General features: G+C 53.6%; 2 protein-coding genes across 7 annotated transcripts in view; one reads left to right on the top strand and one right to left on the bottom strand.

Moving 5' to 3' along the window:
* FRMD5 (FERM domain containing 5) overlaps positions 1-11,636 on the top strand; it is a 115,006-nt gene extending 103,370 nt beyond the window's left edge. For 2 of the 6 annotated variants that reach the window (XM_072870469.1, XM_072870474.1), the window contains exons 9-14: positions 559-622; positions 1,329-1,420; positions 2,863-2,937; positions 3,703-3,771; positions 3,955-4,061; positions 8,557-11,636. In XM_072870469.1, the coding sequence (XP_072726570.1) occupies positions 559-622; positions 1,329-1,420; positions 2,863-2,937; positions 3,703-3,771; positions 3,955-4,061; positions 8,557-9,143 (994 nt within the window). In that variant the 3' untranslated portion in view covers positions 9,144-11,636. The remainder of the gene's footprint in view (positions 1-558; positions 623-1,328; positions 1,421-2,862; positions 2,938-3,702; positions 3,772-3,954; positions 4,062-8,556) is intronic. The other 4 variants (XR_012043824.1, XM_072870473.1, XM_072870472.1 and 1 more) reach the window with 4 other exon arrangements.
* Positions 11,637-13,042: 1,406 nt separating this feature from the next.
* WDR76 (WD repeat domain 76) lies at positions 13,043-25,987 on the bottom strand. Its single transcript, XM_072870468.1, has 13 exons — positions 25,766-25,987; positions 24,935-25,267; positions 24,012-24,104; positions 22,321-22,376; positions 21,367-21,487; positions 20,484-20,585; positions 20,354-20,397; positions 20,112-20,265; positions 18,123-18,275; positions 16,484-16,698; positions 15,820-15,972; positions 14,267-14,320; positions 13,043-13,407 (listed from the first exon to the last, which is right to left on the bottom strand). The coding sequence occupies exons 1-13, from the start codon at positions 25,832-25,834 to the stop codon at positions 13,152-13,154; spliced, it is 1,803 nt and encodes a 600-aa protein (XP_072726569.1). The 5' UTR covers positions 25,835-25,987; the 3' UTR covers positions 13,043-13,151.
* Positions 25,988-26,307: the final 320 nt, after the last annotated feature.

Raw genomic sequence — 26,307 nt, 5'->3', positions numbered from 1 at the left:
TTTTCTACCCTGGCCCCTAAGCCCGCTGCTGGTCGGTACGCAGCAGGGCTCCCGTGTGAGCTGCGCTCTCTTTATTTGTTTTATTGCCCCAGACTTCTTATTTTCTACATTTGCCGACATTAACCTGCATCGTTTGTCCGCGTGTTGTCCGAGTCCCCCGAAAGCTCCCCCAGCCCCTCCGAACCTGGTTGTGTTGTGCCTCGGTCTTTGCTGCATCTCAGATTTTGGCCGGTGTGTCCCTCACGGCTGGCGTTGCCACCCGGCCGGTGCCCGTGTCACCAGGTCCCAGTGACCCTGGGATGCCCCGCTGACCGTCAGCTTCGCCCGAGGGCATCCCCCTTTCCGGCTGCTGGCTTCTGAGCCAGGGCTCCGCTCACCGCCCCGCGGCACCTCCCAGGACTGAACGCAGGGTCTTGAGGCTGCCCCGCTGCCAGCCCCGAAGCACCAGCTCATGGCCTGCAGCCCCCAGCGAGCGCTTTGGCCAGGGCTGTGCCGTGAGCCGGCCGGGCTGCCGAGGGCTCCGCGCAGCCTCTCACCGCCCTGTCCTTGTCCTTTCAGGAACGAGGTGACCAAAATGAAATTCGAAGGGAAGACTTTCTATTTATACGTAAGTCAGAAAGAGGTGAGTGCTTTCCCTTCCCGTGGGACTTCCCGAGCGCAGCCGTGGTGGTTGGACCTTCAGCAGGTTCTCCGTGCGCTTGGCAGGCTGCAGCCTGCAGCAGCATCACCCTGTGACCGCGGTGCAGGGACACGGGCGCGGTGGCAGGGGCTGCAGCTTGGCGGCAGAGAGAGAGAAAGCTCTGGGCGTTAGAGCCTGCGGACGCCGGGTTGGCCCCGGGCTGTGCCGTGGTGAGGGCTCTGCCTTCAGCAGCAGCCCAGAACCTCCCGCAGCTTCTCGCCGTGCCCACCCGCCACAGCCACGTGCTGCGTTTGGGATGATCGTGGTTATTCGTTACCACCAGCCCGCTCGCTCAGCCCTGGTTCACTAAGTTTGGAAACCTCTGCCTGAAAATGGCTCCCGCGCAAGCCATCGGCATGATTTTTAAAAAAATGTCATTCTGGACGTTCAAAAAGGCAGGTGAGCTGGAGGAGGCGGGTGGCAAGTCACTGGCACACAGGTCTGCCCATCCCTCGAGCGAGGTGCTGCGCCGGGGCGTCCGGCGCTCCGACGTCTCCCCGCGGCGGGAGCGGCTCTGGAGGAGGACCTGCGCCACGTCAGCGCCGCTCTCCGGCTCCGGCTGCTCTGGCCTCCGTCCGCGTTCCCGGCACGCTGCCTGGTGGGCACCGCTCACTCGTTCTCCTACTGACTCCTTGTCTTTCTCCTTTAGGAAAAGAAAATTGTCCTTACCTATTTTGCCCCAACACCAGAAGCCTGCAAGCACCTCTGGAAGTGTGGGATAGAGAACCAGGCTTTCTACAAGTAAGTGCCGGGCGTGCGGGGTGCGTGTTCTGCGTCTCCCCGTGCGTCGGCGCTGCCCCGCACAGCAGCTGCCTGAGGGCTCCATCCAAGTACCGGGGCTCGGGCACCGGCCGCGTGGCACCCCGGTCCTGGTGGCCCCAGCAGAGCCACCGGCCACCAAAAGCACCGGTGCCCCCAGGCTGGGGGCTCTGCCCTGTGGGGTCCCTCCTGCCCCCCCCGCCCCCGCTGCATTCACCCCTCCGCAGCAAACCTTTAATCAGGAGATTAAAACTAATTGTTTGGAGATTAAGCCTTCAATGCTGAGCAACTGGCGCTCCGCAGCAGCAGATGTGGTTTGGCGTTTTCCCTGTTCACGGCAGCTCGTCCGGAGCCGGCCCGCGCGCGCGGATGCCCAGGCGCTGTGAGCAGCCGGTGTGGGAGGCAGCAGGGGCAGGCGCCAGCAAAACTCAGGGAATATTTTCTGACCTAATATTCAAGGGTGGATTTTCAAAATGGCTTCGCAGGGTCTATTGTGCTGAATCGGGCACTAAAATCCCCACTGAAGTCGAGCCAGTGCCCCAGGGCGCTTTAGAAAAGCCTGCCTTTTAATGGCGAGAGCTCAAAAACTTTCAGAAATAATCTGCTTCTAAGCTCTTTGGGCACAAGTTAATTATTCATGTGACACATTCAAGGGCCCAGGAGGTGACGTGCAGTCTGGGCTGCAGCCGCCAGCCCGGGCGGCTGGGGACGGTGGCTCGAGGGACGATTCTGGCAGCTGCCTGGCTTTGGGGGACCCCGGGCTGGGGGTCTCCCCCGGGCAGCAGGAGGATGGGGAAGGTGGTTTCCTTCCCCAGGAGCTCTGGGCTCCCTGGTTCTTGGCCACCGAGGCAGCTTTTCTGCCCCTGGCTGGGTGAATTGGGCTGTCACACAGAAAGGGAGAGGTCGCGGGCTGGACTGTCTCCCCAAAAACCAGGGAGGTGCCAGGTGGAACGGTTTGGTTTTACCATCCTGCTCATGTACTTAAAAATAGCCTGCTTTGTGCTTCGTAATGAGTTTTATTTTAATCAGCAAGATGCGAGATAGCGCGTGTGATGTATTCTCTTTGGGAATACTGCAATCAGCAGCTGCAATCAGCAGGTTTCATTTCTCATTATATTAACATGAAATGAAATTGCAATATTGCTTTACAAATCTTTTTATGATTAATCATGTCGGTAAATTACCGCTGGATTATGCACCCAGTGGAGTGGACTGCGGCCTCGGCCGAGGCGCTGCTGGGCGAGGGACGGGCTCGAGGCGCGGAGGAGATCGATCGGACCGTCCCTCCCGGCAGTTTTGCCCATCGCTGGCCGGGCTGCGCCCAGCGGGTGCCAGCCTGCCCGGGACGGGACGATTCCTGCGCCGGGCGCTCGGCGCCTGGCCGGCGACGCGGGGCGCCGACGCAGCTCTTGGTGCTGTTGCAGGCTGGAGAAGTCGAGCCAGGTCCGGACAGTGTCCAGCAGCAACTTGTTCTTCAAGGGAAGCCGGTTCCGATACAGGTAAATAATGACAGTAAGTAGCAGCTGCTGGATATATTTTCGGATGCTCCGTTGGGTGTGCCTGGGGAGCAGTTCAGGGCCGCGGTGGTCCGAGCACTGGCTAAGGGTCCTCCTGTCTCCAGAGGCCCTCCCTTGCAGCGCTGCCGCCTCAGCCAGGCCATCGCCGCTTCTTTCTCTGTTTCGCAGCTGACGTCCCTCTCTCCAGCCCCAGAACAGCAGATTTTTGGAGGGACGGGAGTGGAGGAGGGGAGAGGATGGGGGGGGGGGAGGGTGTTGGGGCTTTGGTTTTTGAGAACAACAAGGAGTGAAACAAATCACTGCAGTTCCTAAATTCCTGGGGGGTGTTGCTCCTCCCTGGCCCTGGAGCAAGAGCCTGGACCTGGGCCCTCGTATCTGTGCATGGTGAGACCCAGCGCATCCCCAGCTGCAAGGTGCACGATGCCGGCACCCTCCTCACTGGCACGGGAGGGCCCGGACGCCCGTGGCAGGTCCCCCCCAGAGGGGAGGTGACCCCATGGTGTCTCATGCCAGGAGAAGCAGCAAAATATGGTGGCAGAGGTGTCAGCCCAGCCTTGCCCTGCTCTTCCCATCACCCTTATTTCCAGAAAATATTTCTGCTTTCCCCTTGAGCTGTGGGGAGAGCCCCCCGCCGGCCCATGTGCGTGGGGAGGGGGCCAGGCCGTGCTGGGGTGCGGCGTGCCGCGGGGGGGGCTCGCGAGCACGGTGCTCACGTCCTCATGGCTGCTCTTCTTGAACCACCCACAGTGGCCGCGTTGCAAAGGAGGTGATGGAGTCCAGTGCCAAGATCAAGAGGGAGCCGCCCGAGATTCACCGGTAAGAGCCCAGCAGCAGCGGCACGGCGTGGCACAGCCCACGGGGCCGGGGCCTCCCAGGGGTTCGGTACCCGGCTTCCCGGGGTGCTGGAGGGAGCCGCAGGACCGAAGCGGGAGAGCTGCTGTGTGCCTGGGGCTCTGGCACTGGCTGGGGCTCTGACACCGTCCCCGTTCTCGTCCCCAGGGCAGGGCTGGTGCCGAGCCGGAGCTGCCCCTCCATCACCCACGGCCCCCGCCTGAGCAGCGTGCCCCGCACCCGGAGGAGAGCCGTCCACATCTCCATCATGGAAGGTAGGGCACGGGCGGCTCTGTCGTGGTTTAGCCCCAGCCGGCAGCTCAGCCCCACGCAGCCGCTCGCTCGCTCCCCCCCGGTGGGATGGGGGAGAGAATTGGAAGGGTAAAAGTGAGAACACTCACGGGTTGAGACAAAGACAGTTCAATAGGGAAAGCAAAAGCCGCGCATGCAAACAAAGCAAAGCAAGGAATGCATTCACCCCTTCCCATGGGCAGGCCGGTGTTCAGCCATCTCCAGGACAGCAGGGCTCCATCACGCGTAACGGGACTTGGGAACACAAACGCCATCGCTCTGAACGTCCCCCCTTCCTTCTTCTTCCCCAGTTTCTATACTGGGCATGACACCCTATGGTCTGGAATAGCCCTTTGGGCAGCTGGGGGCAGCTGTCCCGGCTGTGCCCCCTCCCAGCTCCTTGTGCGCCTGGCAGAGCAGGGGAAGTTGAAAAGTCCTTGATTTAGTATAAGCACTGCTCAGCAACAACTAAATCAGCGTGTTATCAGCACTGTTTCCAGCACAAATCCCAAACATAGCCCCATACTAGCTACTATAAAGAAAATTAACTCTGTCCCAGCCAAAACCAGCACATTCTCCGAAACCAGGACACTCTCCCTGCCGCTGCCGGGGCTCGGCAGCCAGGGCAGCCCCGGCGCTGGGGACAGGCACACGTGCACACACACACGTGTACACATGCACATACACATATGCAAACACATGCACGCACAAAAAGCCGACGCACGCATTCAGCTGAAAATCAGATGTTTGTAGCCCCGGATGCTGACGTGGGGACGCCGGGGCAGGGAAGGTCCCTGACGTGTCCCTGGGTCTTGCGGCAAGGCTTGACGCAACCAGAGGTTGCGCTCGCAGCTCGGGGCCAGTTTGGCATCGAGAGCTGAGCCCAGGCAAAGTGGAGGGCCGGTTGTGGGACAGAAGTTTCCAGTGCAGAAACAAAGCAGAGGAGAATTTCTCAGCAATGTTAATTCTGATTAAATTGAAAATTCAGCAAGAGGCTCCAGGTTGCCCCGATAGCTCTGACCCGGGGGAGAGGGGAGCGAGCCCTGCTTTGAAGTTACCCTGGCAGCCCTGTCCCGCGCACGCCGGCATGCCTCGCTCCGCTCTTCCAGGCACTGTCCTGGTTTGAAAGCAAAGCTGCCTGGAGGCACGCCAGCACCCGGCGGGGTCCCAGCGGGGCAGAGGCTTACTGGGAGCCGCAGGGCTGGACGCTGACCCTGTACAGGAGCAAGCCGGTCTGCTAAAGAACTTGTCCCCTACATGGGAGCTGCTCCTGGCCGGCCGATGGCCACCGCCGATGGCTTGCCAGTCTGCCAGGCTGGATAGCTGTGCCAGCCTGCGGCGGGGAGGCCGGTACCCCCATCCTGGGTCAGGGCTGTGCATGCGTGGAACGCACCTGGGAATGAGCGTTGGCAGAGGGCAAAATGCTGGGCCTGGCCCTGGAGGGGCTGGGGGCTGCAGCTGTGGTACCCGCTGGTGACAGCAGCGCCTGACTCCCGGTGACACTGGGGTGACGGCGAGCAGTGTGTGTGGTGGGTGCTGCTGGTGTGCGTTGGGGCCGTGTGACGATGCACGTAAGTTTGGAAATCTGGGAGGTGGATGAGGGAATGGGGACGGCAAGGAGCGTGGGGTGACGGGGTGGGTGAACCCTGCGGTCGTGCCCCGCTCCCGGACGGGCTGCGGGGCCAGCGCCTGCCCCGGCACAGCCGCACCGATCCTGCTGCCTGGGCTAGGGCCAGGGTGCAGAAACGCTGCCTACCCAAAGAGACAGGTCCCTCGGCGCAGGGAAAGGGATTTCTTTCCACCGAGGGAGCCCAGGGCTGACGTCTGTGCCGATTTTGGGGGCGGGAGCGTGCCTGGCAGCTGCGGCAGCCCTGCAAACAGGGTCACCTCTGCTGCCCTGGTAAATGTGAGCACCCTCTCCCCCGCCTCCCACGCGTGCCGTTGCGAAGCGGACAGAGCACTAGCCTCCCACAATAAATTATCTCAAGCTGACACAGGCTCCCGGCACCACCCCTGCCCCGGCAGCTCGTGGCCTGCCGGCAGCTGCTTTTCTTCGCTCTCACTTCAGCTCGGTCCCGTGGAAATGCAGGAGCCCAAAATAGCCCTGACCCCAGGGCCAGCAGCACCAGCCCCGCTTGCGTCAGCCGTGCCGGCGGGCGAGCGGCCGTCCCCGAGCCCCCTCGCAGTCCCCGCGGGCGCTCCGTGCCGTGGGCCAGGCCAGCCGCTGCCCGTGCCGCCATGGTGAAGTGCCTGATAAAGATTAGAACCAAAGTCAGCGTCCACCTGCGGCTCATCAACCACTGCTGCCGGGAGGTGCGGGTCCGGGTGCTGGCCCTGGGGCCGCGGCTGCTGGCCCGGGCTCTGGGGGCTTTGCCGCTCCTCCCGGCTCTCCCCGGCCTCGGCTGCGATGCTCCGCAGGGCCCCATGCCAGGTAACGCTGCGCTGCCGGGCTGTGCGGGGTCTGGGCTCTTCTTCAGCAGGGTTGTCCCCGGGGGTCCCTGGGGGCTCCCCACGAGCGCAGCCCCGGGGGATGCGGGAGTGTGGGATGCAGGGCGTGAGCCATGGGCTGGGGTCTCCCGTGCTGGCTGGACCCTGGGGCGTTGTTACCACGAAGCAGCTCCGGTTTAGGGGCTGGCCCCAGCTTTCCCCAGCTTCTCTAGCTTTTTACACCAGTCTCTTGGAGCAAGCAGGTGCCAGGACAGTTTGGGTCTGGGGGGACCCCCCCCATCGGCTGCCCTCCCTGGGGAGCTGACCTGCTGCGCCCTGGTGGGTGCCCACCCTGGCCAGGACACGGTGCGTGCAGCGAGGGGACGTTGACGTGAGCTTTGTGACACCCCAGCAGACATAGCTGCCGGGGTGAGAACATGTTTATTTGTCCGCTGCGCTTATCGCCCGAGCTGCCCCTCGCTCGGTGCCCGCAGCGGCACTCGCGTTAAGCCGAGCCGATCCGGCGGCATCCGGGGAGTATTTACAAGCAAGAGGCTGCAAAGCCCTGGGGCACGCAGGCAGGACGGGCTCCAGGCTCTTCACTTCACCCTTTGGCAGCGCGCGGGGCCGGGGCACCCGGCGGCACGGTGCCCTCCCCGGCTGGGGCAATGCCCAGCCGCAGCCCCCTCACCGCCGGCTGCGGGGTGGCTCTGGGGACCTGCTGGTCCCGGCCACCACCACCTCCAGACACCCTCCCCGAGGCACGGGCCACTGCGATGGCAGAGCCTCCTGCCCCTCTTGCTGTGAAAACTGCAAGAAGCAACTCCTGCACTTGTGGGGTTTCTTGGCATTTGGGGGTGTTGGGGGGAGGAGGCGTTCCCCTCGCCCTGCCCGCTGTGCTCGGCCTCGGCGCCAAGGGCAGCGCGGCTGTAATTCTAGCTCAACCGCGTACGTGGCTGGGCTGGCACAGCTCTTCATGCGACTGTTGTTCCTGTGTGCGTGCCTGAGCGGGTGTAAAATATATATATATATTTTTTTTTTAGTAGTGAATCAATAGAAATCAGAGCTGTTGTTAGTGACTCTGGTCCGGCCTGCAGGCCCCGAGCAGCCCGCTCTGCGGGGAAATCTCCCGCGCGTGCTGGGGCTGCGGCGCTGGGACCCCTCTCGCCAGGCAGGCGCAGCCCTGGCTTTACGGCCTCGGGTCCTCTTTCTGCATGACCCCTCAAGGCGGGCGATGCCGGTCCCAGGGCTCCCGCAGCGGGGTCGGCTCAGCCGGGGCCCCACCGCGCCTTTCGGGGTGCAGGGGTTTGGCGGGGGAGGGCCGTGCCAGCCAGGAGGTAAATCCGTACGGATAACTACGTAAGGGTCACCCCGTGGGCTGCCACAGGCTCGGCCATCTCCCGAGCGAGCGCGTCCCCGGCTCGGGGCCGGCAGGGAGCCGCCGGCTGCCCTGGCGCGGACCCCTCGGGGTGCGTTTCTACCCCCGTGACCCCCCCCATCCCTGCACCCCCCACCGCTCCAGCAGCACCTCCCGGCTCACCCCTGCCCGCGGCTTGGTAGCGTGGGCAGCCTGACGTGGCGGTGGCGTCGCCTGCTCCCGGGTAGGGCTTGGCCTTGCCGATGGCAGAGGGGCCTCAAGCACGGTGCGGGCGGCTGCTGGGGGGGCCGTCACCTCAGAGCAGCTACAGCACACGGACGTGTTTGTGACCGAGTGACAAGCCCAGGCCCCTGCCTGCGGTCCAGAGTGACAGCCAGCGGCTGGCGGTGACGGTGACAAGTCACACGGGTGTTTGAGCGTCACCGCTGCAGTCACGCGCTGACGCGAAGGGGCTGCTGTGGGCTCCGGCCAGGCGCCGGGGCACCAAAAACAACGACAAAAAGCAGCCAGCAGCAGGGTGGGCTGTTGGGTGCCCAGACAGGGGCCAGGGCCCTGCCCCGTCCCCGTGGGGACACCGGGCCGGGGCCAGCGCCGAGCGAGGGGGGGTTCCAGCGGCGGGAGGGCCCCCACTCCGCACCACTGCTCATCCCCTCCCCCCCCGCTGTCCCCCCCAGGCCTGGAGTCTCTGCGCGACAGCGCCCACTCGACCCCGGTGCGTTCAGCCTCCCACGGTGACGCCTTTGCGGCCCCCGGCCGGAGCGGCCGCGCCGAGAGCAGCGAGCGGGTGGCCGTCATCGCCGACGAGAACTACAGCCCGGCGGACAGCGTGCTGCCCACGCCGGTGGCCGAGCACAGCCTGGAGCTGATGCTGCTCTCGCGGCAGGCGAACGGGGCCCCGTGCAGCATCGAGGAGGAGAAGGAGTCGGAGGCCGGCACGCCGGCAGCGGCCGAGGCGGAGGCGGCAGGCGGGGAGCTGCGGGCCCTGTGCCCGGGGGCCGGCGGCCTGGGGGCGGCACAGGCGGAACAGGTGAATAAGTTTGTTTTAAGTGTCCTCCGTTTGCTCCTTGTGACAGTTGGACTCCTCTTTGTTTTGCTCCTCCTCCTGATCGTCCTTACCGAGTCCGACCTTGACACTGCCTTTTTCCGTGATATCCGCCAGACCCCCGAGTTCGAGCAGTTCCATTACCAATACTTTTGTCCCCTCAGGCGATGGTTTGCCTGCAAAGTCCGCGCCGTGGTAAGCCTGCTCATTGACACCTGAAGGCAGGAGTCGCCACGTAACTAGCCGGGGGCCTGGGGAGAGACCTGCCGCCATTCCCCGCGCGCGGGACCCGCCGGGGCGCCTTCGGCACACACACTAATCCTCCCTTCCCGACCCAGAGCACGGCGCGGCCGAGGAGGTGGCTTTCCGGGAGGAAGAGAGGGGTGGGCGCAGCCCCCGGGGCCTCCTCCTCCCCGTGCTCAGCCGCGCTGCTCCCGCCCCTGGAGCCCGCACAACACTTTACCGTTCCGATTCTCACAGACGCGCGTACGACTTCGGGAGCACCGAGCAAAGAGAGGAATATGTTTTACTGTCGCCACCCATCATTGTCCGAGCATCGGCCGGGAGGCTCGCGATGCTGCGTTATGCAGGAGCTTTAGCAATGGTGCTACTGAGTATTAATTTAAACACTCGTGTACTCTTACGTTAAATCCGCCACTGTGCACAGCACCACCACCACTTCCAAGTACCGCTTTGCAGAAATCCCTCCCTGCTAACCGGAGTCTCCTACGCGGCGATGCGCGGCGTGACGCTCTCGGGGGACGCCCCGGTTCCCCCCCGTCCCAGGCGGGTGCGTGAGCCGGCTCCCCGCGGCGCAGCATCGCCCGGCGAGCGGGAGCCCTCGCCCTGCGCTGCGGACTCAGCCCTTGGCCGCTTTTTCTAAGCCTTGAAGCGTCGGTGCTCCCGAGGGCCGGGAGAGCGCGGCTGGCGAGAGCACGCCAGGCACTCTTGGCCAAGCCTGGGCGCGTGGCCGGTAGTGACCGTGTCGGATTTATTAGGAAGACCTTTAGCCTCCGAAAGTTGCACCTGTTTTGTACAAAAAAAAAAAAAAAACCAAACCAAAAAAACAACAAAAAAAAGAGACTGTTTCAAGGTCTATTTTAACAACAAAATGCTATTTTGTTATCAAATCTAATCAAGTCTTTTTTTTACTTTACGGGTTGGGTGACCGTGGTGCGCTGTACCAAGCGGGTCACGTTGAGCAAATGGTTTGAGAGTAAACGCTTTTGCAGCCTGGAAGCCTAACGCCAGATTAACCCGTTGCTAGTTTTGGAATAGCGAAAGGAGCTCTAATTTTGTGACTTTTCTGAAGATAAAAAGGACAGGACTACAGGAGTGGAGGGGACACTGAGCAAGCCAATGGACAAGCGTTAGATCTGTCTGTTCTTAAGCAAAAATCAATAAAACCAACTCATCGTACTTGTGACATAACCGCCGGGACCTTCGGTTACCTGGGAAGCAGAAGTCTACTCACACAGGGAGCAATAAAAGCCAGTTCTGTTAAGTTTTGGTTGAGAAGTTGGACATACTTAACAAAACAGGTGAAAACAGGTGAGCGAGTTTTATTTCATCTCAGGGAGAGATTTTACGTAAGCTGGGGCCATAACTGCAGTTTTAAAAAGCCTGATTTCCGTGTTCTTGTCTCTGAGCATCCCACCATCCATCACGAGCGCCGCTCCCCGCCGAGGCCGGCTCCCGCCCGGTGCGCACCCGCTCGGCCGGCGCCTGGCGAAGGAGCGTGGCGATGACGTTGGTTGATCCAACACCACGACAAGTCGGCCAGACTTGGATCGTTTGTCACTGCAATAAAGCGAGAGGGCCCCTTTAACTGCTGTCTGGCAGGGGGGAATAGACCTAAGCCGTCGCGTCTCGCCGCTGAGGACGCAGCGTGGCCGCCCGCTTACAGCACAAGGGCTGAGGAGGGTTTCGCGTACAGCCCCGAACTCGCGAGCAGGCAGGAGCCGTTACGAGCGCTGCCAGGAGACGGCGGATCGATTTTTACACGATAGCCTGGTTTATGCAACATAGCAAAATTAACTCTTAGTGTAGTGTTCCTACCTCAGTCCGTAGGTAATGGTGTTTCTATGCAGTGCGTGCTAGTCCCGAACCTGACGTTCTTCGCCCCGGGTTAAAGATGCAGCGTCCCCTCCTCCTCCTCCTCACTGCTGATGTACTGCGTGATGTCATAACAGCACAGCCCCGCCCGCCAGCGAGGCGCCCGGCCCCGCGCGCCCCGTACGCGAGACGTCCTCCTTCCAAACGAAGCGCAGCCTCTAAGTACTGACCCTGGAAACCTTCTACGTCGGCTTACTCTAGAATAGCGATAAACGCCAGACCCGGTTTACCTCGGCAGTTTTCACCCAGCGTTTTACTGCAAAACCACGAGAACTGGTGATTTTTCATTGTCTGTTTTTCCTGTACGTTCCATATTGCGTCTTGTGTTTCACTACCTGTTAGTTTTACCTGTCTTTATATTAAAATGTTGTTTCCATAGATTCTTATATTTAAAAAAAAAAATCTCGTAATAGCATACTGCATCTTTAAGCAGTAGACGGTAAAATACCTGAAAATGTGAATTTCTTAGTTTTCATAAAAAAAACCCTAGAAATTAACCTTTCATGTGCCAAATACTGCAAGTTACATTTTTTCCTTCAAAATGTACCTTTTTCTACATATTCAATATCTTAGTTAGCATAAAATCATTGGTGCCATGAAAAGTATTTTTAAATTTAAATAAATATTTAAATATCATGAAAACCAGAGTTGGTATGAGATTCGTTCCATATTTATGGTGTCAGTACCGATTTTTCACTTGAATAAAAACCTCGGCTCAAAAGCCAGGAGGAATTTGGCCTTGTAGCCGCCCACGCGCCCAAGTTCCCAGAAACCTCAAGCCACGAGCGCGGCGGGAGCGAGCTTCGCTGCAGCAGCTCTGGCCTGCGCGGGCGCGGGGAGAGCCTGCCCTCGGCTGCCTCGGGCCTACAAACCCGCCTGCCCCGCGTGGCGTTACGGGCACGCGTGGCTGCTGCGGGGGAAGCGGCCACGGCCCAGAGACACACGCAGGCCCGCTCCCTCCTGCTCCCTGTTCCGCTGAGCTGTTAAGCGGGGCCAATACGATTTCCCTGCCCATCCGAGCACGGTGAAGGGCAAGGAACGTGCATGCCAAAAGTAACAGCGGTGGCAGAGGCCAGAGGAACTCCCAGCTCCCCCCCAGAGTAACTGCAGGACAGAGGGGGGCTCCCGTTGCAGCAGGACGCTCGTCCTGCCCTCGGGGCATCAACTGGGAGCGCTAAGCCAGCGGCACCGAAACGATACGGGTGCGTTCAGATCTGCTCCGGCCGAACTGCCTCCTCTTGGGCAAAAAAGCAGCCCAGACCGGTTGCTGCGCTGGCTGCACAAGCAGGGCCTTGCCAGGTTCCTGCAGGACCCCCCTGCCAGCACCGGAGTACGGTGAAGAGGTGTGTAAAAGCAATAGCCTCTCACCGGTACCTTCTCTTTGACAGCGTGCGTGGTGTCACTGACACGCCAGTGACGATTTCTAACGCGAGCTCTGCTGAGCTATTCCCGTCGGTACAACGCAGCCCTCCTCAGAGGGGCCGGCGACCACCAAGGCGTGGCCCAGGGCCACAGCCCCTCGGCAGCGCCGTCCCTCAGCGCCTGCAGGCTGCCCTGCCTACGCCCTGACACCTCCAAGTTCAACTCTCCCCTCGGAGCTTCCCTAGAAACTGTGCCCGGTGGCATCAGCCTACCCCGAGACCTTCCTTCTGCCTCCAGGAAGGATTTAATCAGACAGTAGACGTCTTACTTAAGGGACAAATTTTGCTGAAGACCTGGCTCCTGAACGCTTACCAGCCCTAAGAGATTATGGGAACACCACACAAGCTGGCAGCGAACGAGTGCCCCAGACTCTCTAATGAAAACCATTAAGAAGCGCCTCAAACACGCAACAAGTATCCTACTGGCCCAATGGTTTTTCTTTTTTGAAAAATGACTTCGGTATTGGGGAACAAAATACCTGCTTTGGTACAAACTGACCGTCATAGCAGGATTAATTTTTTTTTTTAATTAAAGAAGAGAATGCCAAAGGTAGTTTAGAAGATTTATTTTAAAGCTTTTAAAATACACTTTTGTCCTGAGAAAATACAGTTAGCTTAGGAACAGCTTAATAATACGGATTAAACAAATTTAATGCAAAAAGAAAAAAAAAAAATATCTGAGCCACTTTTTTTATTCTTTGAACACATGAAGGCGGCCACTGGAGTTGCCACCCACCAAGATGTTCTTACTGGGATGCACCACATTAATGGAACACACAGAGCCAAGGCAGTCAAGGTTATAAAAAGAGTGCAACAATTTTCCAGTATCCTGGAAGACTTCTATTTGTCTTGGTCGTGCCATACTGCCCACCACGAAGCAGCCTTCCTGTTTAGGGTCCCATATTGCTCTGAACCTAGTTAACCAGCGTCCCGTGTTATTGTTATGTCTTCAGAGAAACAAACAGGGAGAAAAAGAGAGAAACATTCCTCTTACTGAATCCAGTATTTTTAACTATTGTCATTTATGTCTTAATTGCTTAAACCCATCTTCCTCGCCTTCTAAACCATCAGCACTCTCACACAGCGGACAGATCGTGCTGCTCAGATCTGTTCAGTGGATCACTGCGCTGTGATGGGTGGGATGGGACAAAGACACGGAGCGGAGCAAGAAGAGAAAGCAGAGGGTACTTTGACATAAGTGATTATTAGTCAAAGTAGTTATGCCTCATGGTTGCACATTTTAGTAAAAACAGGACAAAAATGCATTGAGCCTTTCGATAAACTGCAAATTCAGAATTTTCAAGCCAGTCACTCATCTAGTTCCAGCTCCTTAGCAAACCAAGCCTGACAACAACTCACCCTTCTGGAGCACAAAGCTGTTTTACAAGTCTTGAGACTCTACCCCAAAAACACCTGCTTTACCATGAAGAAGTAACCTTTGATATTTTAAAAATGCACACAGAAGCAGCATTCTGAAACCAAACACATTTCAAAAGTCACGAAGTGGTCTGTTCAAGGTACGCAGGAAGACATTAAAGCTTGCCTGCAGACTTCACTGACTCAGCCGCCTACGCCCCAGTCGTGCTTTATGAGCAAAAGCCAGGGCAGGCAGCCGTGAGGACCAGGGCAGATTCTCAGGCTAGCAGGGTCCTAGGGCTGCTCTCGCTTCCGCAGCTGCTGGCGAGCCCGAGGCTGGTTGGAAACACCACACCGCGTAGCCTCTGCGCACCCATCGCTTTTGCCACAAGCGCACCTCAGCAGAAGGGCCACAGCACGCTGTCCTCGGCCCCAGCGCGTTCAGCTTACCTGACGGTACTGAGAACTGCGACTGTCGATGACAAAGAGGTGGTGTCGTAGACCCTGTAACACAAAATAGCGTGTTAATAAAAGGCACCCGTGTTAAAAAAGGCAGCCCTTTCCTCCTAAAGCACCCTGCACAGATCAGCACAGGCCAGACCACACCAGAGTCTGGAATACAGGAACGAACAGCACACAGACATCCAGCTCGGATATAAGCACCACCATTCCAACTGCAATTATTAAATTTGCTTTTCTAATTGGATTGGCTTTTAGCTAGAACTGAAGGTCATCCTTTCTGAAAGCTTTGTAAGAAGAGAACAAGAATGGCTTGCTAGGAGAAACGAAAGGCTCCTCCTGCCCAGTATCCTGCCCATTTAGTCACTGCACCCACAGGCTGCCCAGGGAAGAACAGGAGAGAAGGGAAAGCACACGCAAGAGTGAAATCCCACCACTGACAGCTTCCGGTGCCAGGACTTCCTCAGGCAGGCGTGAGCTCAACTGACAGAGAAACCATCAACAGATCCCCCGTTCTGGGCTCTCCTTCACCCCCGATAAACTTTTAGGATCCCAAACCCCCAAGGGCAAAAAGTTCAACAAGCTGCTGAGTTAAAAGCTGCTTTCTTTGTTCTTTGGAGGAGGCAGTGAATAAATGATCCTCTATCTGTTTTCTCCATTCTGTCGCGCACAAAGGTTCTCATATCCATTCTGTACTCTGACACTTGCTGTTAGCGCCAAGGATTTACAATTTTCATAACCAGGCCCACTACGGAGAACGAACCTTCAGTTATCTACAGCAAATACATCACAGGAAAGAGAGCGTTACAGCAACACAGAACTCACACAAAGAACTCTTTCCTGTGTATATGGGAGGGGACGAAAGAAAACCAAACTTCCAGACAAAATGCGTAATGTCGTAACAACTGCACCATACTCAGATTCTTTCCAGAATCTATGTAGTTACCCCATCTTCAAAAACACAAGCAATCTGTAGAGTAGAGGCCTGATTTTCAACCTGGACTTCACTGGGGCCCCATTTGGTACCTGCTATTCTTTGATCAAATTTAGGACTTCTAAACACGTACACGGCAAATATGCAGATGCAATCAGGTATTTACATGAACAGATTACCTACATTATGGTCACAAAACTACAAAGGAGAAAGAAAAACTAGATCTTCAATACAACACAACTCAGAGCAGTTTAAATTACCAAATGGTAGACTAGTTAGAGCTGATACTATCATAATTTTAAGTACCAGCAATAAATTCAGTTTCTAAGCATTTTGTATTTGTATTCATGAGCCAGGTTTTGGGTGGTTTGGGTTTTTTTTTAAGACTAACAGCACCTGTATATTTTACTGTTCACTATTAAATATACTTCAGGAAACCCCAAAAAATCATGCAACACTACAAACGCCCATGCAAGAAAATCTAATTTAAAAAAGCGATAACAACAGAAAGCTCTCAGTGATGGATGATGCAGATAGGAAATAATAATAGTAATAAAAAAATACCAGTTGACATTTTCCATAAAGATTATTCCTTCCCATGTGGTCTTACCTCAGCTTATCATCAGCACAGACCGTCACTACTCTGTTCCCAGTTACCGGTGAGAAATAGGCAGACGCAACACTTTTCGTGTGTCCTTTAAGAGAGCTCACAGGCTTGTTCCCATTAGACTTCAGGTATCGAACATCATAAATACAAACATCCCTGCAACACAGATCACACAGAACGCTTTACAAGGTGACAGTTAATTAACTAGTATTCTTACGTCCCATCTACCAAAAAATGCTCAAGAGACACCGCAGGTTTTATGTGAGCTGTGTTTAGAGCTTTACTTCAGCAGTGCATATTCCAACGGCCAGTGGCTCCAAAGGATCCTGAGAGCACCAAAACCAGCCCAAAGTAACCAGTAAAACCCCTCTGACAGACACCGCAATCTCTCAAAACCCACAGTGACTCGTAAGACTATTTTGTACCCATTACCAAAACACGAAGGAAAGTCAAAAGTGTATCACATTTTAAAACCTGCTAAGAACTAAAAACTTGTTTTCTAAAACGATCAAGAAAGCTTTGACTATACGCTGAGGCTGAGAAATTGTCTGCCTCATCAACAGCTGCTCCTGCCCTCCAAACGTGCCATTTATAGCTGACTTCAGACACCAGTGCAGCTAGAACACTGAAAACACAGAATAACCGCAGTTTGTTTTGAGCTACGTACACTGAGCCAGCAGCAATGAAATACTGTTTATTCACTGGGTGAACATGGACTGTCCTTGTTCTTTTGAAGCCAATGTCTGCAGAAAGCTCTGAAGACGTTCCTGGCGTCCGTCTGTCCACAACAGCGACGCCGCCATCCCAGTGTCCTACTATCGCAGTGGAGGCATTATCTTCCAAAAAGTCAAAGGAAGATAAGCTTTCTTCACTTCTGCATATCTGAGCATAGAAAAGGTCAAATGTAACCGAAACTATTCAACGAAATACACAGCATTATTCATAACACCCAAAACACTCTATGGGCTGTACATTTCATGCTTTCCCTTTGTAATATAATAAAATACTAATGAAGACTACCTAATTTGATAGCTCCAGCCTTAGCTATCCACGTAGGTAACCCTTCTGTAAAACCGGTATGCTTTCCACAGAGGACATAATTAACCATCCAAAACAAACTGGCAAAAACGTACTCCGAATTCTCTGTTAGAACTCTTACAAGACACCATCACCTCTATGTTCCAGTAATCAAGCGGCTGTTATCCTCGAGTGCATGCTGAGCGAGGATTAATGATTGCATTCCTTTCTCCAGTGCTACAGAAACCTTTAATCGGGTGCAGAAATGTGAATTTGGCTTCCTACAATTTGGGAGATCAGAGTCAGGATGTCAAGCTATCTAATCCCATGGCAGTTTCCTCTCAAAGCAGCCATCAGACACAAGTATAATAATGCTGGGGGAAAACTTCCATGTTCCAGCTCTCTCTAGGTGTGCAGACTCTCCCCATTAGCAGCTGTACTCTTTCCAGCGGCAGTAACACTCCTAGAGGTATCACAAGGCTGTGTAAGTTGGCATAAGGTAAACGGAGCAGGAGAACAGCATTTCTCTTCCCCCGACTTCTAAAGACACATTCTTGCAAGCATTTGTCTCAAAGAAAGAGCTTCCCTGGACCTTCCTGGCCTCTCGACCAACTGATTGCAGATACTTCCCAAGCAGCTGGCCTGCCTGCAACCCCACCAAAATGGCAGTGCCTGTAAGGGTTGGGAAAGAACACTTTAAACTGTTGTAGCTTGTTATATTTTGCAGTGTTGGAGAGCTGATCAATGCAGATGTATCTGTCAAAAACAAGCAAACAAAGCAAGCATCACAAAGCTCCTCAGTTAAGCTGTCTGGCTCACCGTGGAGACAGTCACAGCATTTTGCTCACCTGAAGCCCGAGAAAAGCAAAGTCAACTCATGCTTTATGTTGGTTTACAATGTTTATTTGGGTGGGGGTTTATGTGTAAGATTTAGTTCTTTAAATCGCTCTCATTTGTCATCATTAAAAGGTAATGCTTTTGAAGAGAGGCACATATTGCTTAAGTACGGAGATATGAAATTAAATTTGATAATTGCAACCGTCTCTGCAGGAAGGAAATTGGGAGTACCCAAGCTGTTACTGTGTTTTACTGAGTAGGAAGCATCTCCATATTTTTATGATGTTAATTAAAGGTTACTTCATGTGTCCTTGTGGAAATGGAATCTTGAACTTTCTTCTTAACAAAACCACCAACAAATAACAACTCAGCTACAAGAAGACTAAGACTTCACAGCAGTGCAGACCAAGAGATTTCCAAGGAGCCTGCAGCACAACTGAGGGAGCACTCACCTCATCAAAGACCGCTCTAGTAACGTCACCACATCGCAGAGTGTCATTGCTTAGAGACAGCAAGTGAGCAGGATTAAATGGAGAAAAATGCATGCAGCTGACCGGGTAATTGTGTGGAATGAAGACATGTGCTCCTTCTTCAGACTCACAGTTCTGAAAAACAATGGAGATCAGTGGACACAGATGCTAATCACTGCAGTTATTTCTATTAATTACTGCAACTTTCCAAGCAAAGTCTCTGTTTTCCAAATGTTCTCAGTCTGCTCTGGGTAACTGTATGGAGGAGGCAGTAGGGTGCTTGATGCGTGGAGACATCAGCACAGGTAACACAGGCAGCAAGACTGCTTCGGGGCCCGGCATGCCCAGGCTAACATCTTACTGGAACAAAGGGAGTCTCACCTCTGCATGGAAGAGCGAACTGCCCACAGGTGCACCACTCAACACAGCACTGCTAGGCTATGGCCTCCCTTCCCGCTACCATTTTCACCACTAGACAAGTAATTTAGCTCAAAAGAGCACTAAGAATTTACTCTCCGTTTCAGAATTCCGTTTCCTAACTACAAAAAGCTGCAATTTCCTGCTGTAATTCAAGGGCATTTCTCTCACTGCAGTCATCAATACTGTATCTGGACTTCGGTATCTGGCTCTTTTTTACTGGCACAATTGGTTTCTCAGTTACCACAGCTGAACACCTTGCTGAGGACCAAACGTATGCATATGCCATTTGCATCAAAATATGTACATATTAGGTTATTTAGAAGTCAAGCTAAATTACAGTGACCCAAACTGAATGTAAAGCATAATCCCCTCTCTCTTCTCTTTTAATTTTCGCATCATTCAAGCCCTGTTATTTTAAAAGAAAATTAATAGATCATTTTGGAACAAGTGCCGGTTCATTCCACAAAGATCACTCTGCTCCCAAACTTGGTCAAGTCCAACTCACTTCAGGGAAATAAAGAAAGGGAGAGCAAGAGGGAAAAGAGTAGCTTTAACAATTCTAGGCTTCCACTGAAATGTCTTTGCAAGGCCACAAAGAGAGCCTGCAGCACTCAGAGACCTCAGCCTCCCTGCCACCACAGCACACTCTTTGACAGGTAGTAACCGCAGCTGCACAGTCAGAGCTTTCCAAATTGTATGGAGCATTTTAAACTTCTTTATAATTGAATAAGAGCCTCAGAGCTGAATTTAGTTGATCGGCTTCCTGAAGCTGTCAAAGCAGAAATGACTCGAGAGAAACTCGAGAGGTTAATGGCGTTGCAAAAAACGAGCAGAAAATCTGCGTGTGTGTGAACTTCAAGCAGCTGGTTTGGATGCTGTGGGAGCAAAGCGGAGGGTGCAGGGGGAGGTTACAAAGGTGCAAGTCAAGGGCACAGAATAAGGACTCTTGCTGCAGGAGTCATTAAGGCAATTCAAAAACGACGGTGAGACTACCTGCAAAGCCCTCAAAAGTTTTCAAAGCGCCAAATGCTAAGCTATTTTTCAGAGACAATGTAAGTAAACATGTGCCAGCATATATATTGGCATAGCAATTTTATCTCTGCTGTCTGGAAGAACAGTGACTCACTGCGGCTACCCCAAATTTGTACAAACTCAAAAAACAAATACTTCAGCATCCATTTCTCCTCACTCTCCAAAACCTAGTCGTGGTATTGCTACAAGGGTGCTGTAATTAGATCCTGACTCTCTCAACAGTGAATTGCAATTTTAACCCTCACTGATAACATTATTTCAGCTAGTGATCCATTCTCTTCCGCTCTGCCCCCCAAAATTACCAGTGCAACCTTTCCTCCCATTAAACCTGGGCTTGCCAAGGACCAGGCCGACCTCTCAAGCAATTCTGGTGAGCCTCAATTTAACAGACAGCCTGGTGTTATCCGTAAGAATGGGGAAAGTCGAAAATACCGTTGCGAGCCTGACAAAATGACGCCCCATCTGCGTCCATCCCGCAACAAACAGCTCTGCCAGGTGAAGAGCACACTAACAACTCACCACGTTCCAGAGACCGATCTGCCCGGACTTGTCCCCAGCTGCCACAAAGATGATGCTTTCAGAAGGATGGATAGCCATAGAACACACTCGGTATTTCACAACCTTTTTAATGTTATTTTCACTGAGGACCATGCTGTTCAGGCTGTCTTGGTATCTAGACAACATCATTAAAACGTTAGCTATTCAAGAGAAGAAAGGAGAACAAGACAATACCCAGTTTTTAGCTGCTGTCTTCAGATTACCTTTTCAGGTCACACGTGCGCTTTTCAGTATCATTAGCTTTCATCTACAGATAGAAAGGAAATATTTATCAGAATTAGAACCCAAGCTAAATTATGTTATCCAAAAATAACTAATTGTAACTAATACCACCTCACTTATCCTCATCCATGTAGTCAGTAAGTCCTCTGTCAATTTACTGTCCCCCATCTGATCTTCTGGAATCATTGGCAAGGGTCCGGCTGGAACTTGAGGCTGGAATGACATTAGTAATTTTCCTAACTCAAACCAAGTAAAATTACAAATAGGGTGAATTGTTACTTTCCACACACCAGATATTCTGAGAACACATCTACGATAATACCAGAAATAAACAGGAAAAAAAGTTTGTATCAAAATCTTATTAAAAAGATAAATAGAACTTTACTGAACACAACAGCAAAGACAAAGAGTTACCCTACGTTTTTTCCTCTCCTTTCTGATACTCCAGCAAGGCTGATCTTCAACAACTGTGTTACAGAGATTTAGCTTTATTCTACAGCACCATGGAAGATTTAAGTTCCCATCTCTCAGAGCAACAGAATTTTTACTTGTTGCTATATAACTACTTCAAAAAGTGAGTAAATATTTCAAAGGAAAATAAACCAGATCAAAAGTTACAATGAAGTAACATTAAAACAGAATAATAAAACTTTGAATTTAAAGCTGCTCAAATCATTGGGCTGTTGAAAAATGCATAACGTTTTACCTCAGGACCCTTCTGATCATCCCAAACTGCACCATTTCATCCACTTGAGTCACAGAATATTGACTAACTTTCAGAGAGAGGACACGGGAAGCTGCTATTCAAGATGCTTGAGGGTGAAAGTATTTACCTTTTATTGTTGCCACTGTATAACGCACCTTCCCAAGCATCTAAAGGTTTTTACAAGAAGCTCAGCAATGACAAGTATTATCAGTCAACTTCACCAGCATCGTTTTTATAAAACGTCTATGTGTATGCACACAAACCTCCTCTAACCCTTCCCCATCTTACATATTCCTCTGCTCCTGGCTGGGCAGGCATCTCCGGCATTGGAATTCCTGATGGCTCTACTCTTTGCAAGCGCATAGACCTTCGACGTACTGTTTCATCTTCTGCCTTTTTAGGCTTAGCTCTAGAACAATTCAAACATTTCCAAATTACAGACACAATTAAATAACATAAGCCCTCTGCATTTAAGTACAGCCCAACTAGTTCTGGTTCCCTTTAGGAGGGCTGTGATTACTCTTCCCTTCAGCAACAGCAATGAACAACAAGAGCAGCACTTCACAATGCATATGTATGTATTGCATTTTTGTTGCGCTTGCAATACATCCTGCCATTGTTGCTTCTCTTCCCAGCCCTCCTTATTTGTAATACATCTTTCACTCATTGTCATGAGTGACACCCATAGTCATCTTTTTCCACTTTCTTTCACCATATATCTTATTCTTTATTTGGACTTAAGCTCATTTTTCTGCTTTGCCTGGCACTGTTTTGGCACTGCCAAATGACTTTTTTTCTACACTAACTGGTTACCCTATTCCTTGCGTCTAGTTCTCCCCCCCTCTTTCTTTCCCACGCCTTTTCCCATCATTTGTTTTCAGCATTTAACAATTCTTTCTTTAGCCATCATGCCAAAATATGATCAGAAAGAAGAAATGCACTTGAAATACCTTAATACAAATATCACAAAAAGAACAACTTCTGTCATTTGACAAAAAAAGATATTCACACTGTCATTTTCTTTCCAAAGGATGGCAGAGGAGAGGCACTACCTAGAGGAGCTACCTGTTCATGAATCCATACATGGATTCCAGCTTAAGATAATCAGTTACTCAGATTTAGCTTTATAGGGAGACTCCTCACTAGCTCTCCCTCTTCGCATGTATGTGCAGATGGAAGTGCTAAAACAACTAAAACACAATGAAGGAACAGTGACACAAATCTCATATACAGTTATTTTACCTTTTGGTGACATGAGATTGTCTTTTAGTTGCAATTTGGTGAAGTCTTGCAGCTGACTTAAAGAGAAAAAAAACACATTAAAAATATATATAACAAGCATAAAAGGTCAACCCGTATAAAATCCGATTATCTAAAGGCTACAGTAAACTATATTGCAATTACTTATAACAATAATAAAAAGGGATTTTTAAGCATCAAGCTGTGTTGTGTCCACTTTGCTTCCATCTATCAGCAAGAATTCCCTGATTTCTGCAAACGGCGCACAGGAGCACAGCACGGTCTGGATGCTTTGTAGCCCTTCTCTTTAGGGAAGAAAGAAAACACTCCCAATGCTACGCACCAGACACAGAAAGACATTTATAGTAGAACCTGTAACCACAGAGGCCTCCATTCACAGTGTTTCCTCCGTTACACTTCCAAGACAGGCATTTAGCTCATTTGGACTCCAGAAACGTTTCGACACGTCCAGCTCAGCACTAAGACCACTGCTGCACTACCACTCTAGCCAAAGCAGCATCAACCTTGGCATGAAAAGATTCACCTGCTTCTTGGGTTTGGCAGCCCACACTGGCCAGCGCTAACGGTAACTGAGATGGCTATAGCTCCTTTTGCTAGTCTTCGCTACTCTGCAGTCAGGGCTGTGACTACAGTCAGACTGCCTAGTCTTTACTGACCTCTCTGAGGATAACTGGAAGAAAAGGAGTTATTTTTACTCAAGTTTCAGTCTTGGTGGTAAGGAGGCTTACTGCCTACTAGACAGGCCCAACCATGTCTTGCAGCCTGGTGTAATGAGCAAGCAAGCATGCAGCCATTCAAGGAGGTAATTCACTCACTGCTGCCAGAAAAGGGATACATTACGAATTAAAAAAAAAATAAAATAATGTAAGAGAATGAAAGAGCACAGAAAAAAGGGTAAAGATTTGGATCTACTCAGGTGATAGCATTTGAAATTCCACTGCCTTCACCTTCTAGACAACTTCTCCAACACGAGAAGAACTGTAACGCGCTTGTGTCCACCCACACTAGCGAGGACACAGGGAAGGACTCCAGCAGCACACGCCCTGCAGCCTCTTCCCAAGAGCCTCTCAAGCACGGGGCAGTGAGCTGAACCGTCCCGACAGCCCGAGACCTGCCACCCGGTGCCTTTCAGGCCCCGCAGCCTTTCAGTTAGATAACCAGCTAACCTGCGTGCACTGCATCTAAAATGCAAAAGCTCAATGCCCTCCGCGGGGAAAGCAGTGCGCAGGAAGGGGTGGGAGCACACATTACACAAGCGAGCAGGACGCCGCAGGTACAGCACTCGCACTGCCCGCAACACACACATGCAAGCACCTTCACGAGAGCATTTTACCCAAGGGTTACCTCATCTGGTCCTGCTGGGTCCGCAGCTCTGGGACACACGCGCTAGCGCGGCCGGGTGCTGCTGGTATGGAATACCGTACGAGTGGAGTTTTGCTTTCTTCACTTTTTGTAAGTTTAACAAATGACCTTCCCTCTTTGGAAAAAGCTAACTAGCAGCACAAAACCCCATTTTTTTATCCAGTCAGGGCAGTCCTGATGTCTCAGGAAGCTGTCGTGGCTTTCCCCACACACCTGCCACTGCTAGGGAAGGGTTTCACAACAAGAGGGATGACAGCACAATTATTACACTTGGAGAGCGCGTTTTGATGCTACTTAGAATCCATACAAACCTCATGCAGCTTTAAAGCAGCAAAGAATTTAGCATTTTCTGTAATGTTCTTTAGTCTTTTCCTTTCATAAGCTGATAACTGTGAGTATCCATCCTACAAAAAGAAAAGCCAATTACTCTTCATCGTACAGTTACACAGCCTGCAAGAGATGACCCAGGCTTCTGGGAAGCGAGTCTCTAAATTGATTATCTGAATTATTTCAAAGTGGTTCGATATATTTGTAAACAAACAAACATACATACAAACTGGGGTGATCCCATATCGATACCAAAACTTGTCCATATAGGTACTAGCTTGCATTACAAAACTTACTCCTAGCATTAATTCTGCAAAATGGGCAGTTCATCAAAATCTTGCTCGAACGAAAACAATACTGAAGCGACTCCGTAAACAACTTAAGACTTCAGCAACACAGCAAACATTGCACATAAATGGAATACAGTCTGAGATAATTTTTATCTTTTCTACAGGAGAAGGTGAACTTGACAAGTTGAAATGATTATTTAAATATGACAAAACTATCAAATCTTGTGACTGTATCCATCCATAAAAACATCTCAAAGATGGTTATTGACAGCACAAGAACAAGCTGGTGCTTTTGCTGCCAGGTTTTATATGCTCTGACTGATAGAAAGAGCATTTTTTTCATCCCGTAGACATTCTGAAAGGGTAAGATGAAGTTTTATACTGCCAGTCAGAGAGGTTAAAAAGAAACAAAAAGTTACATAAAGAGGAAAAACACTTTCAAACTGTGCTTTTACAACCATAATAAATGTGTGTCTTGAGAACTGCAAAACCATCATCCTTCCTTTGCTGCAGCCAAGGAGCAAGCAAGCCTCGACTGACACCGCTGCTGCTGCTGCTCTGGGAAGCAGCTCAGGGCCGGCCAACCCCGCACCGGCGCGGACACGAGCGGCACCCACCAGCGCGGCGTCTCCCGCATCGCTCCCGTCGCTGTCCGCATCCCAAACGCCGTCCAAGCCGTTGCCCGCCGGGGTGCCCGCGGGCGGGGCGGCGGGGGGCGAGGCGGGGGCGGGTTTCCGCGGGCTGGGCTCCAGGCAGAGCCTCTTGCCGGCCGGCGCCCTGCCCTCCGCGCCCCCGCCGCCGTAGGCGTCCAGCAGCCGCTTCTGCGGCAGCCGCCGGCCCGCGACGGCGAGCGGCGTGAGCAGCACCCGCAGCTGCCGCGCCGCCACGGCTCGCCGCTCGCCCTGCTCCGGGCTGAGCCGGAGCTCGGCGGTGCCCGTCGGGGTGGACTCCTGGGGAGGGAAACCGGCAGCTCGGCGGGGAGCCGCAGCGCGGGCCGTTCCCGCGCCCTCCGCCCGCCGGGCCCCGCGTCCCCCCGCCTGACACCCGCCTTCCCGCCCCGCTCCTCACCGACCCCGGCCCCCCCGTCCTCCCAGCCCCGGTCGCCCCCCGGGCCTCCCTCCTCACAGCCCCGGCTCGCCCGCCCTCCCATCTCCTCACAGCCCCGGCGCCCCCGCCGGGCCCCTCTCCCCACCGCCCGGCTCCCCCAGACCCCCTCCTCATGGACCCGCTCCCCCTCGTCCGCCCTTCTCCTCATGGACCCGCTCCCCCTCGTCCGCCCCTCTCCTCACGGCCCCGACTCTCCCCGTCCGCCCCTCTCCTCACGGCCCCGGCCCCTTCCGCCCGCCATCCCTCCCCTCTCCCCGCCGCCCCGGTTCTCCCCCCCCGGCTCCCCGCCGCCCCGCGCAGGCAGCTCTCGCGGCGGCCCCCCCTCCCCACCCTCCCCGGACCTGCATCCGCTGCTGGGTGCGCGGCGACGGCTCCCCACGCTCCAGCGTACCGGCCTGCGAGAGCGCCATGGCGGGCCGAGTGGCGGGCGGGCGCGGGGGCGGAGCGGCCGCTTCCCGCTCCGGCGAGGGGCGGCCCGGGCGCGCTCCCGCCCACGGCGCCTTCCCGCCAGGGCAGCGGCAGCCGCAGCCGCAGCCGCCCCGAGGGCAGGGCGGCCCTCGCGGCGGGGACCCGGCCCGCCTGGCTCCCTGCGGCTCCGGCGCTGCCGTAATCGCGTCAAAACCCCAGAGCCGGCGCTAGCGCCCGCACTCGGGCTGCCGGGTGAGGGATCAAAATCACGCTAGCCGGGCCACGGGCGGCGAAGAGGAGCGATGTGACTACGCTCCGCAAACACACGCTACAGCTTGGCACGCTCAGGAGAGAAAAAGTGAACATTTTTAACCGTGAGATTAATGGAAGCGGGCTGAAGGCTCGTGAGACGCGTCATAAAATACAGGAGAGCAGCCATCGCGGACTCGTTGCCCAGCCGTAGCTGGTGAAATCC

Source organism: Ciconia boyciana, chromosome 8 (assembly GCF_034638445.1).
Source record: "Ciconia boyciana chromosome 8, ASM3463844v1, whole genome shotgun sequence".
NCBI classification, from domain to species: domain Eukaryota; kingdom Metazoa; phylum Chordata; class Aves; order Ciconiiformes; family Ciconiidae; genus Ciconia; species Ciconia boyciana.
The sequence above is the reverse complement of the archived record's forward strand: the minus strand, read 5'-3'. Positions and strand labels throughout refer to the sequence as shown.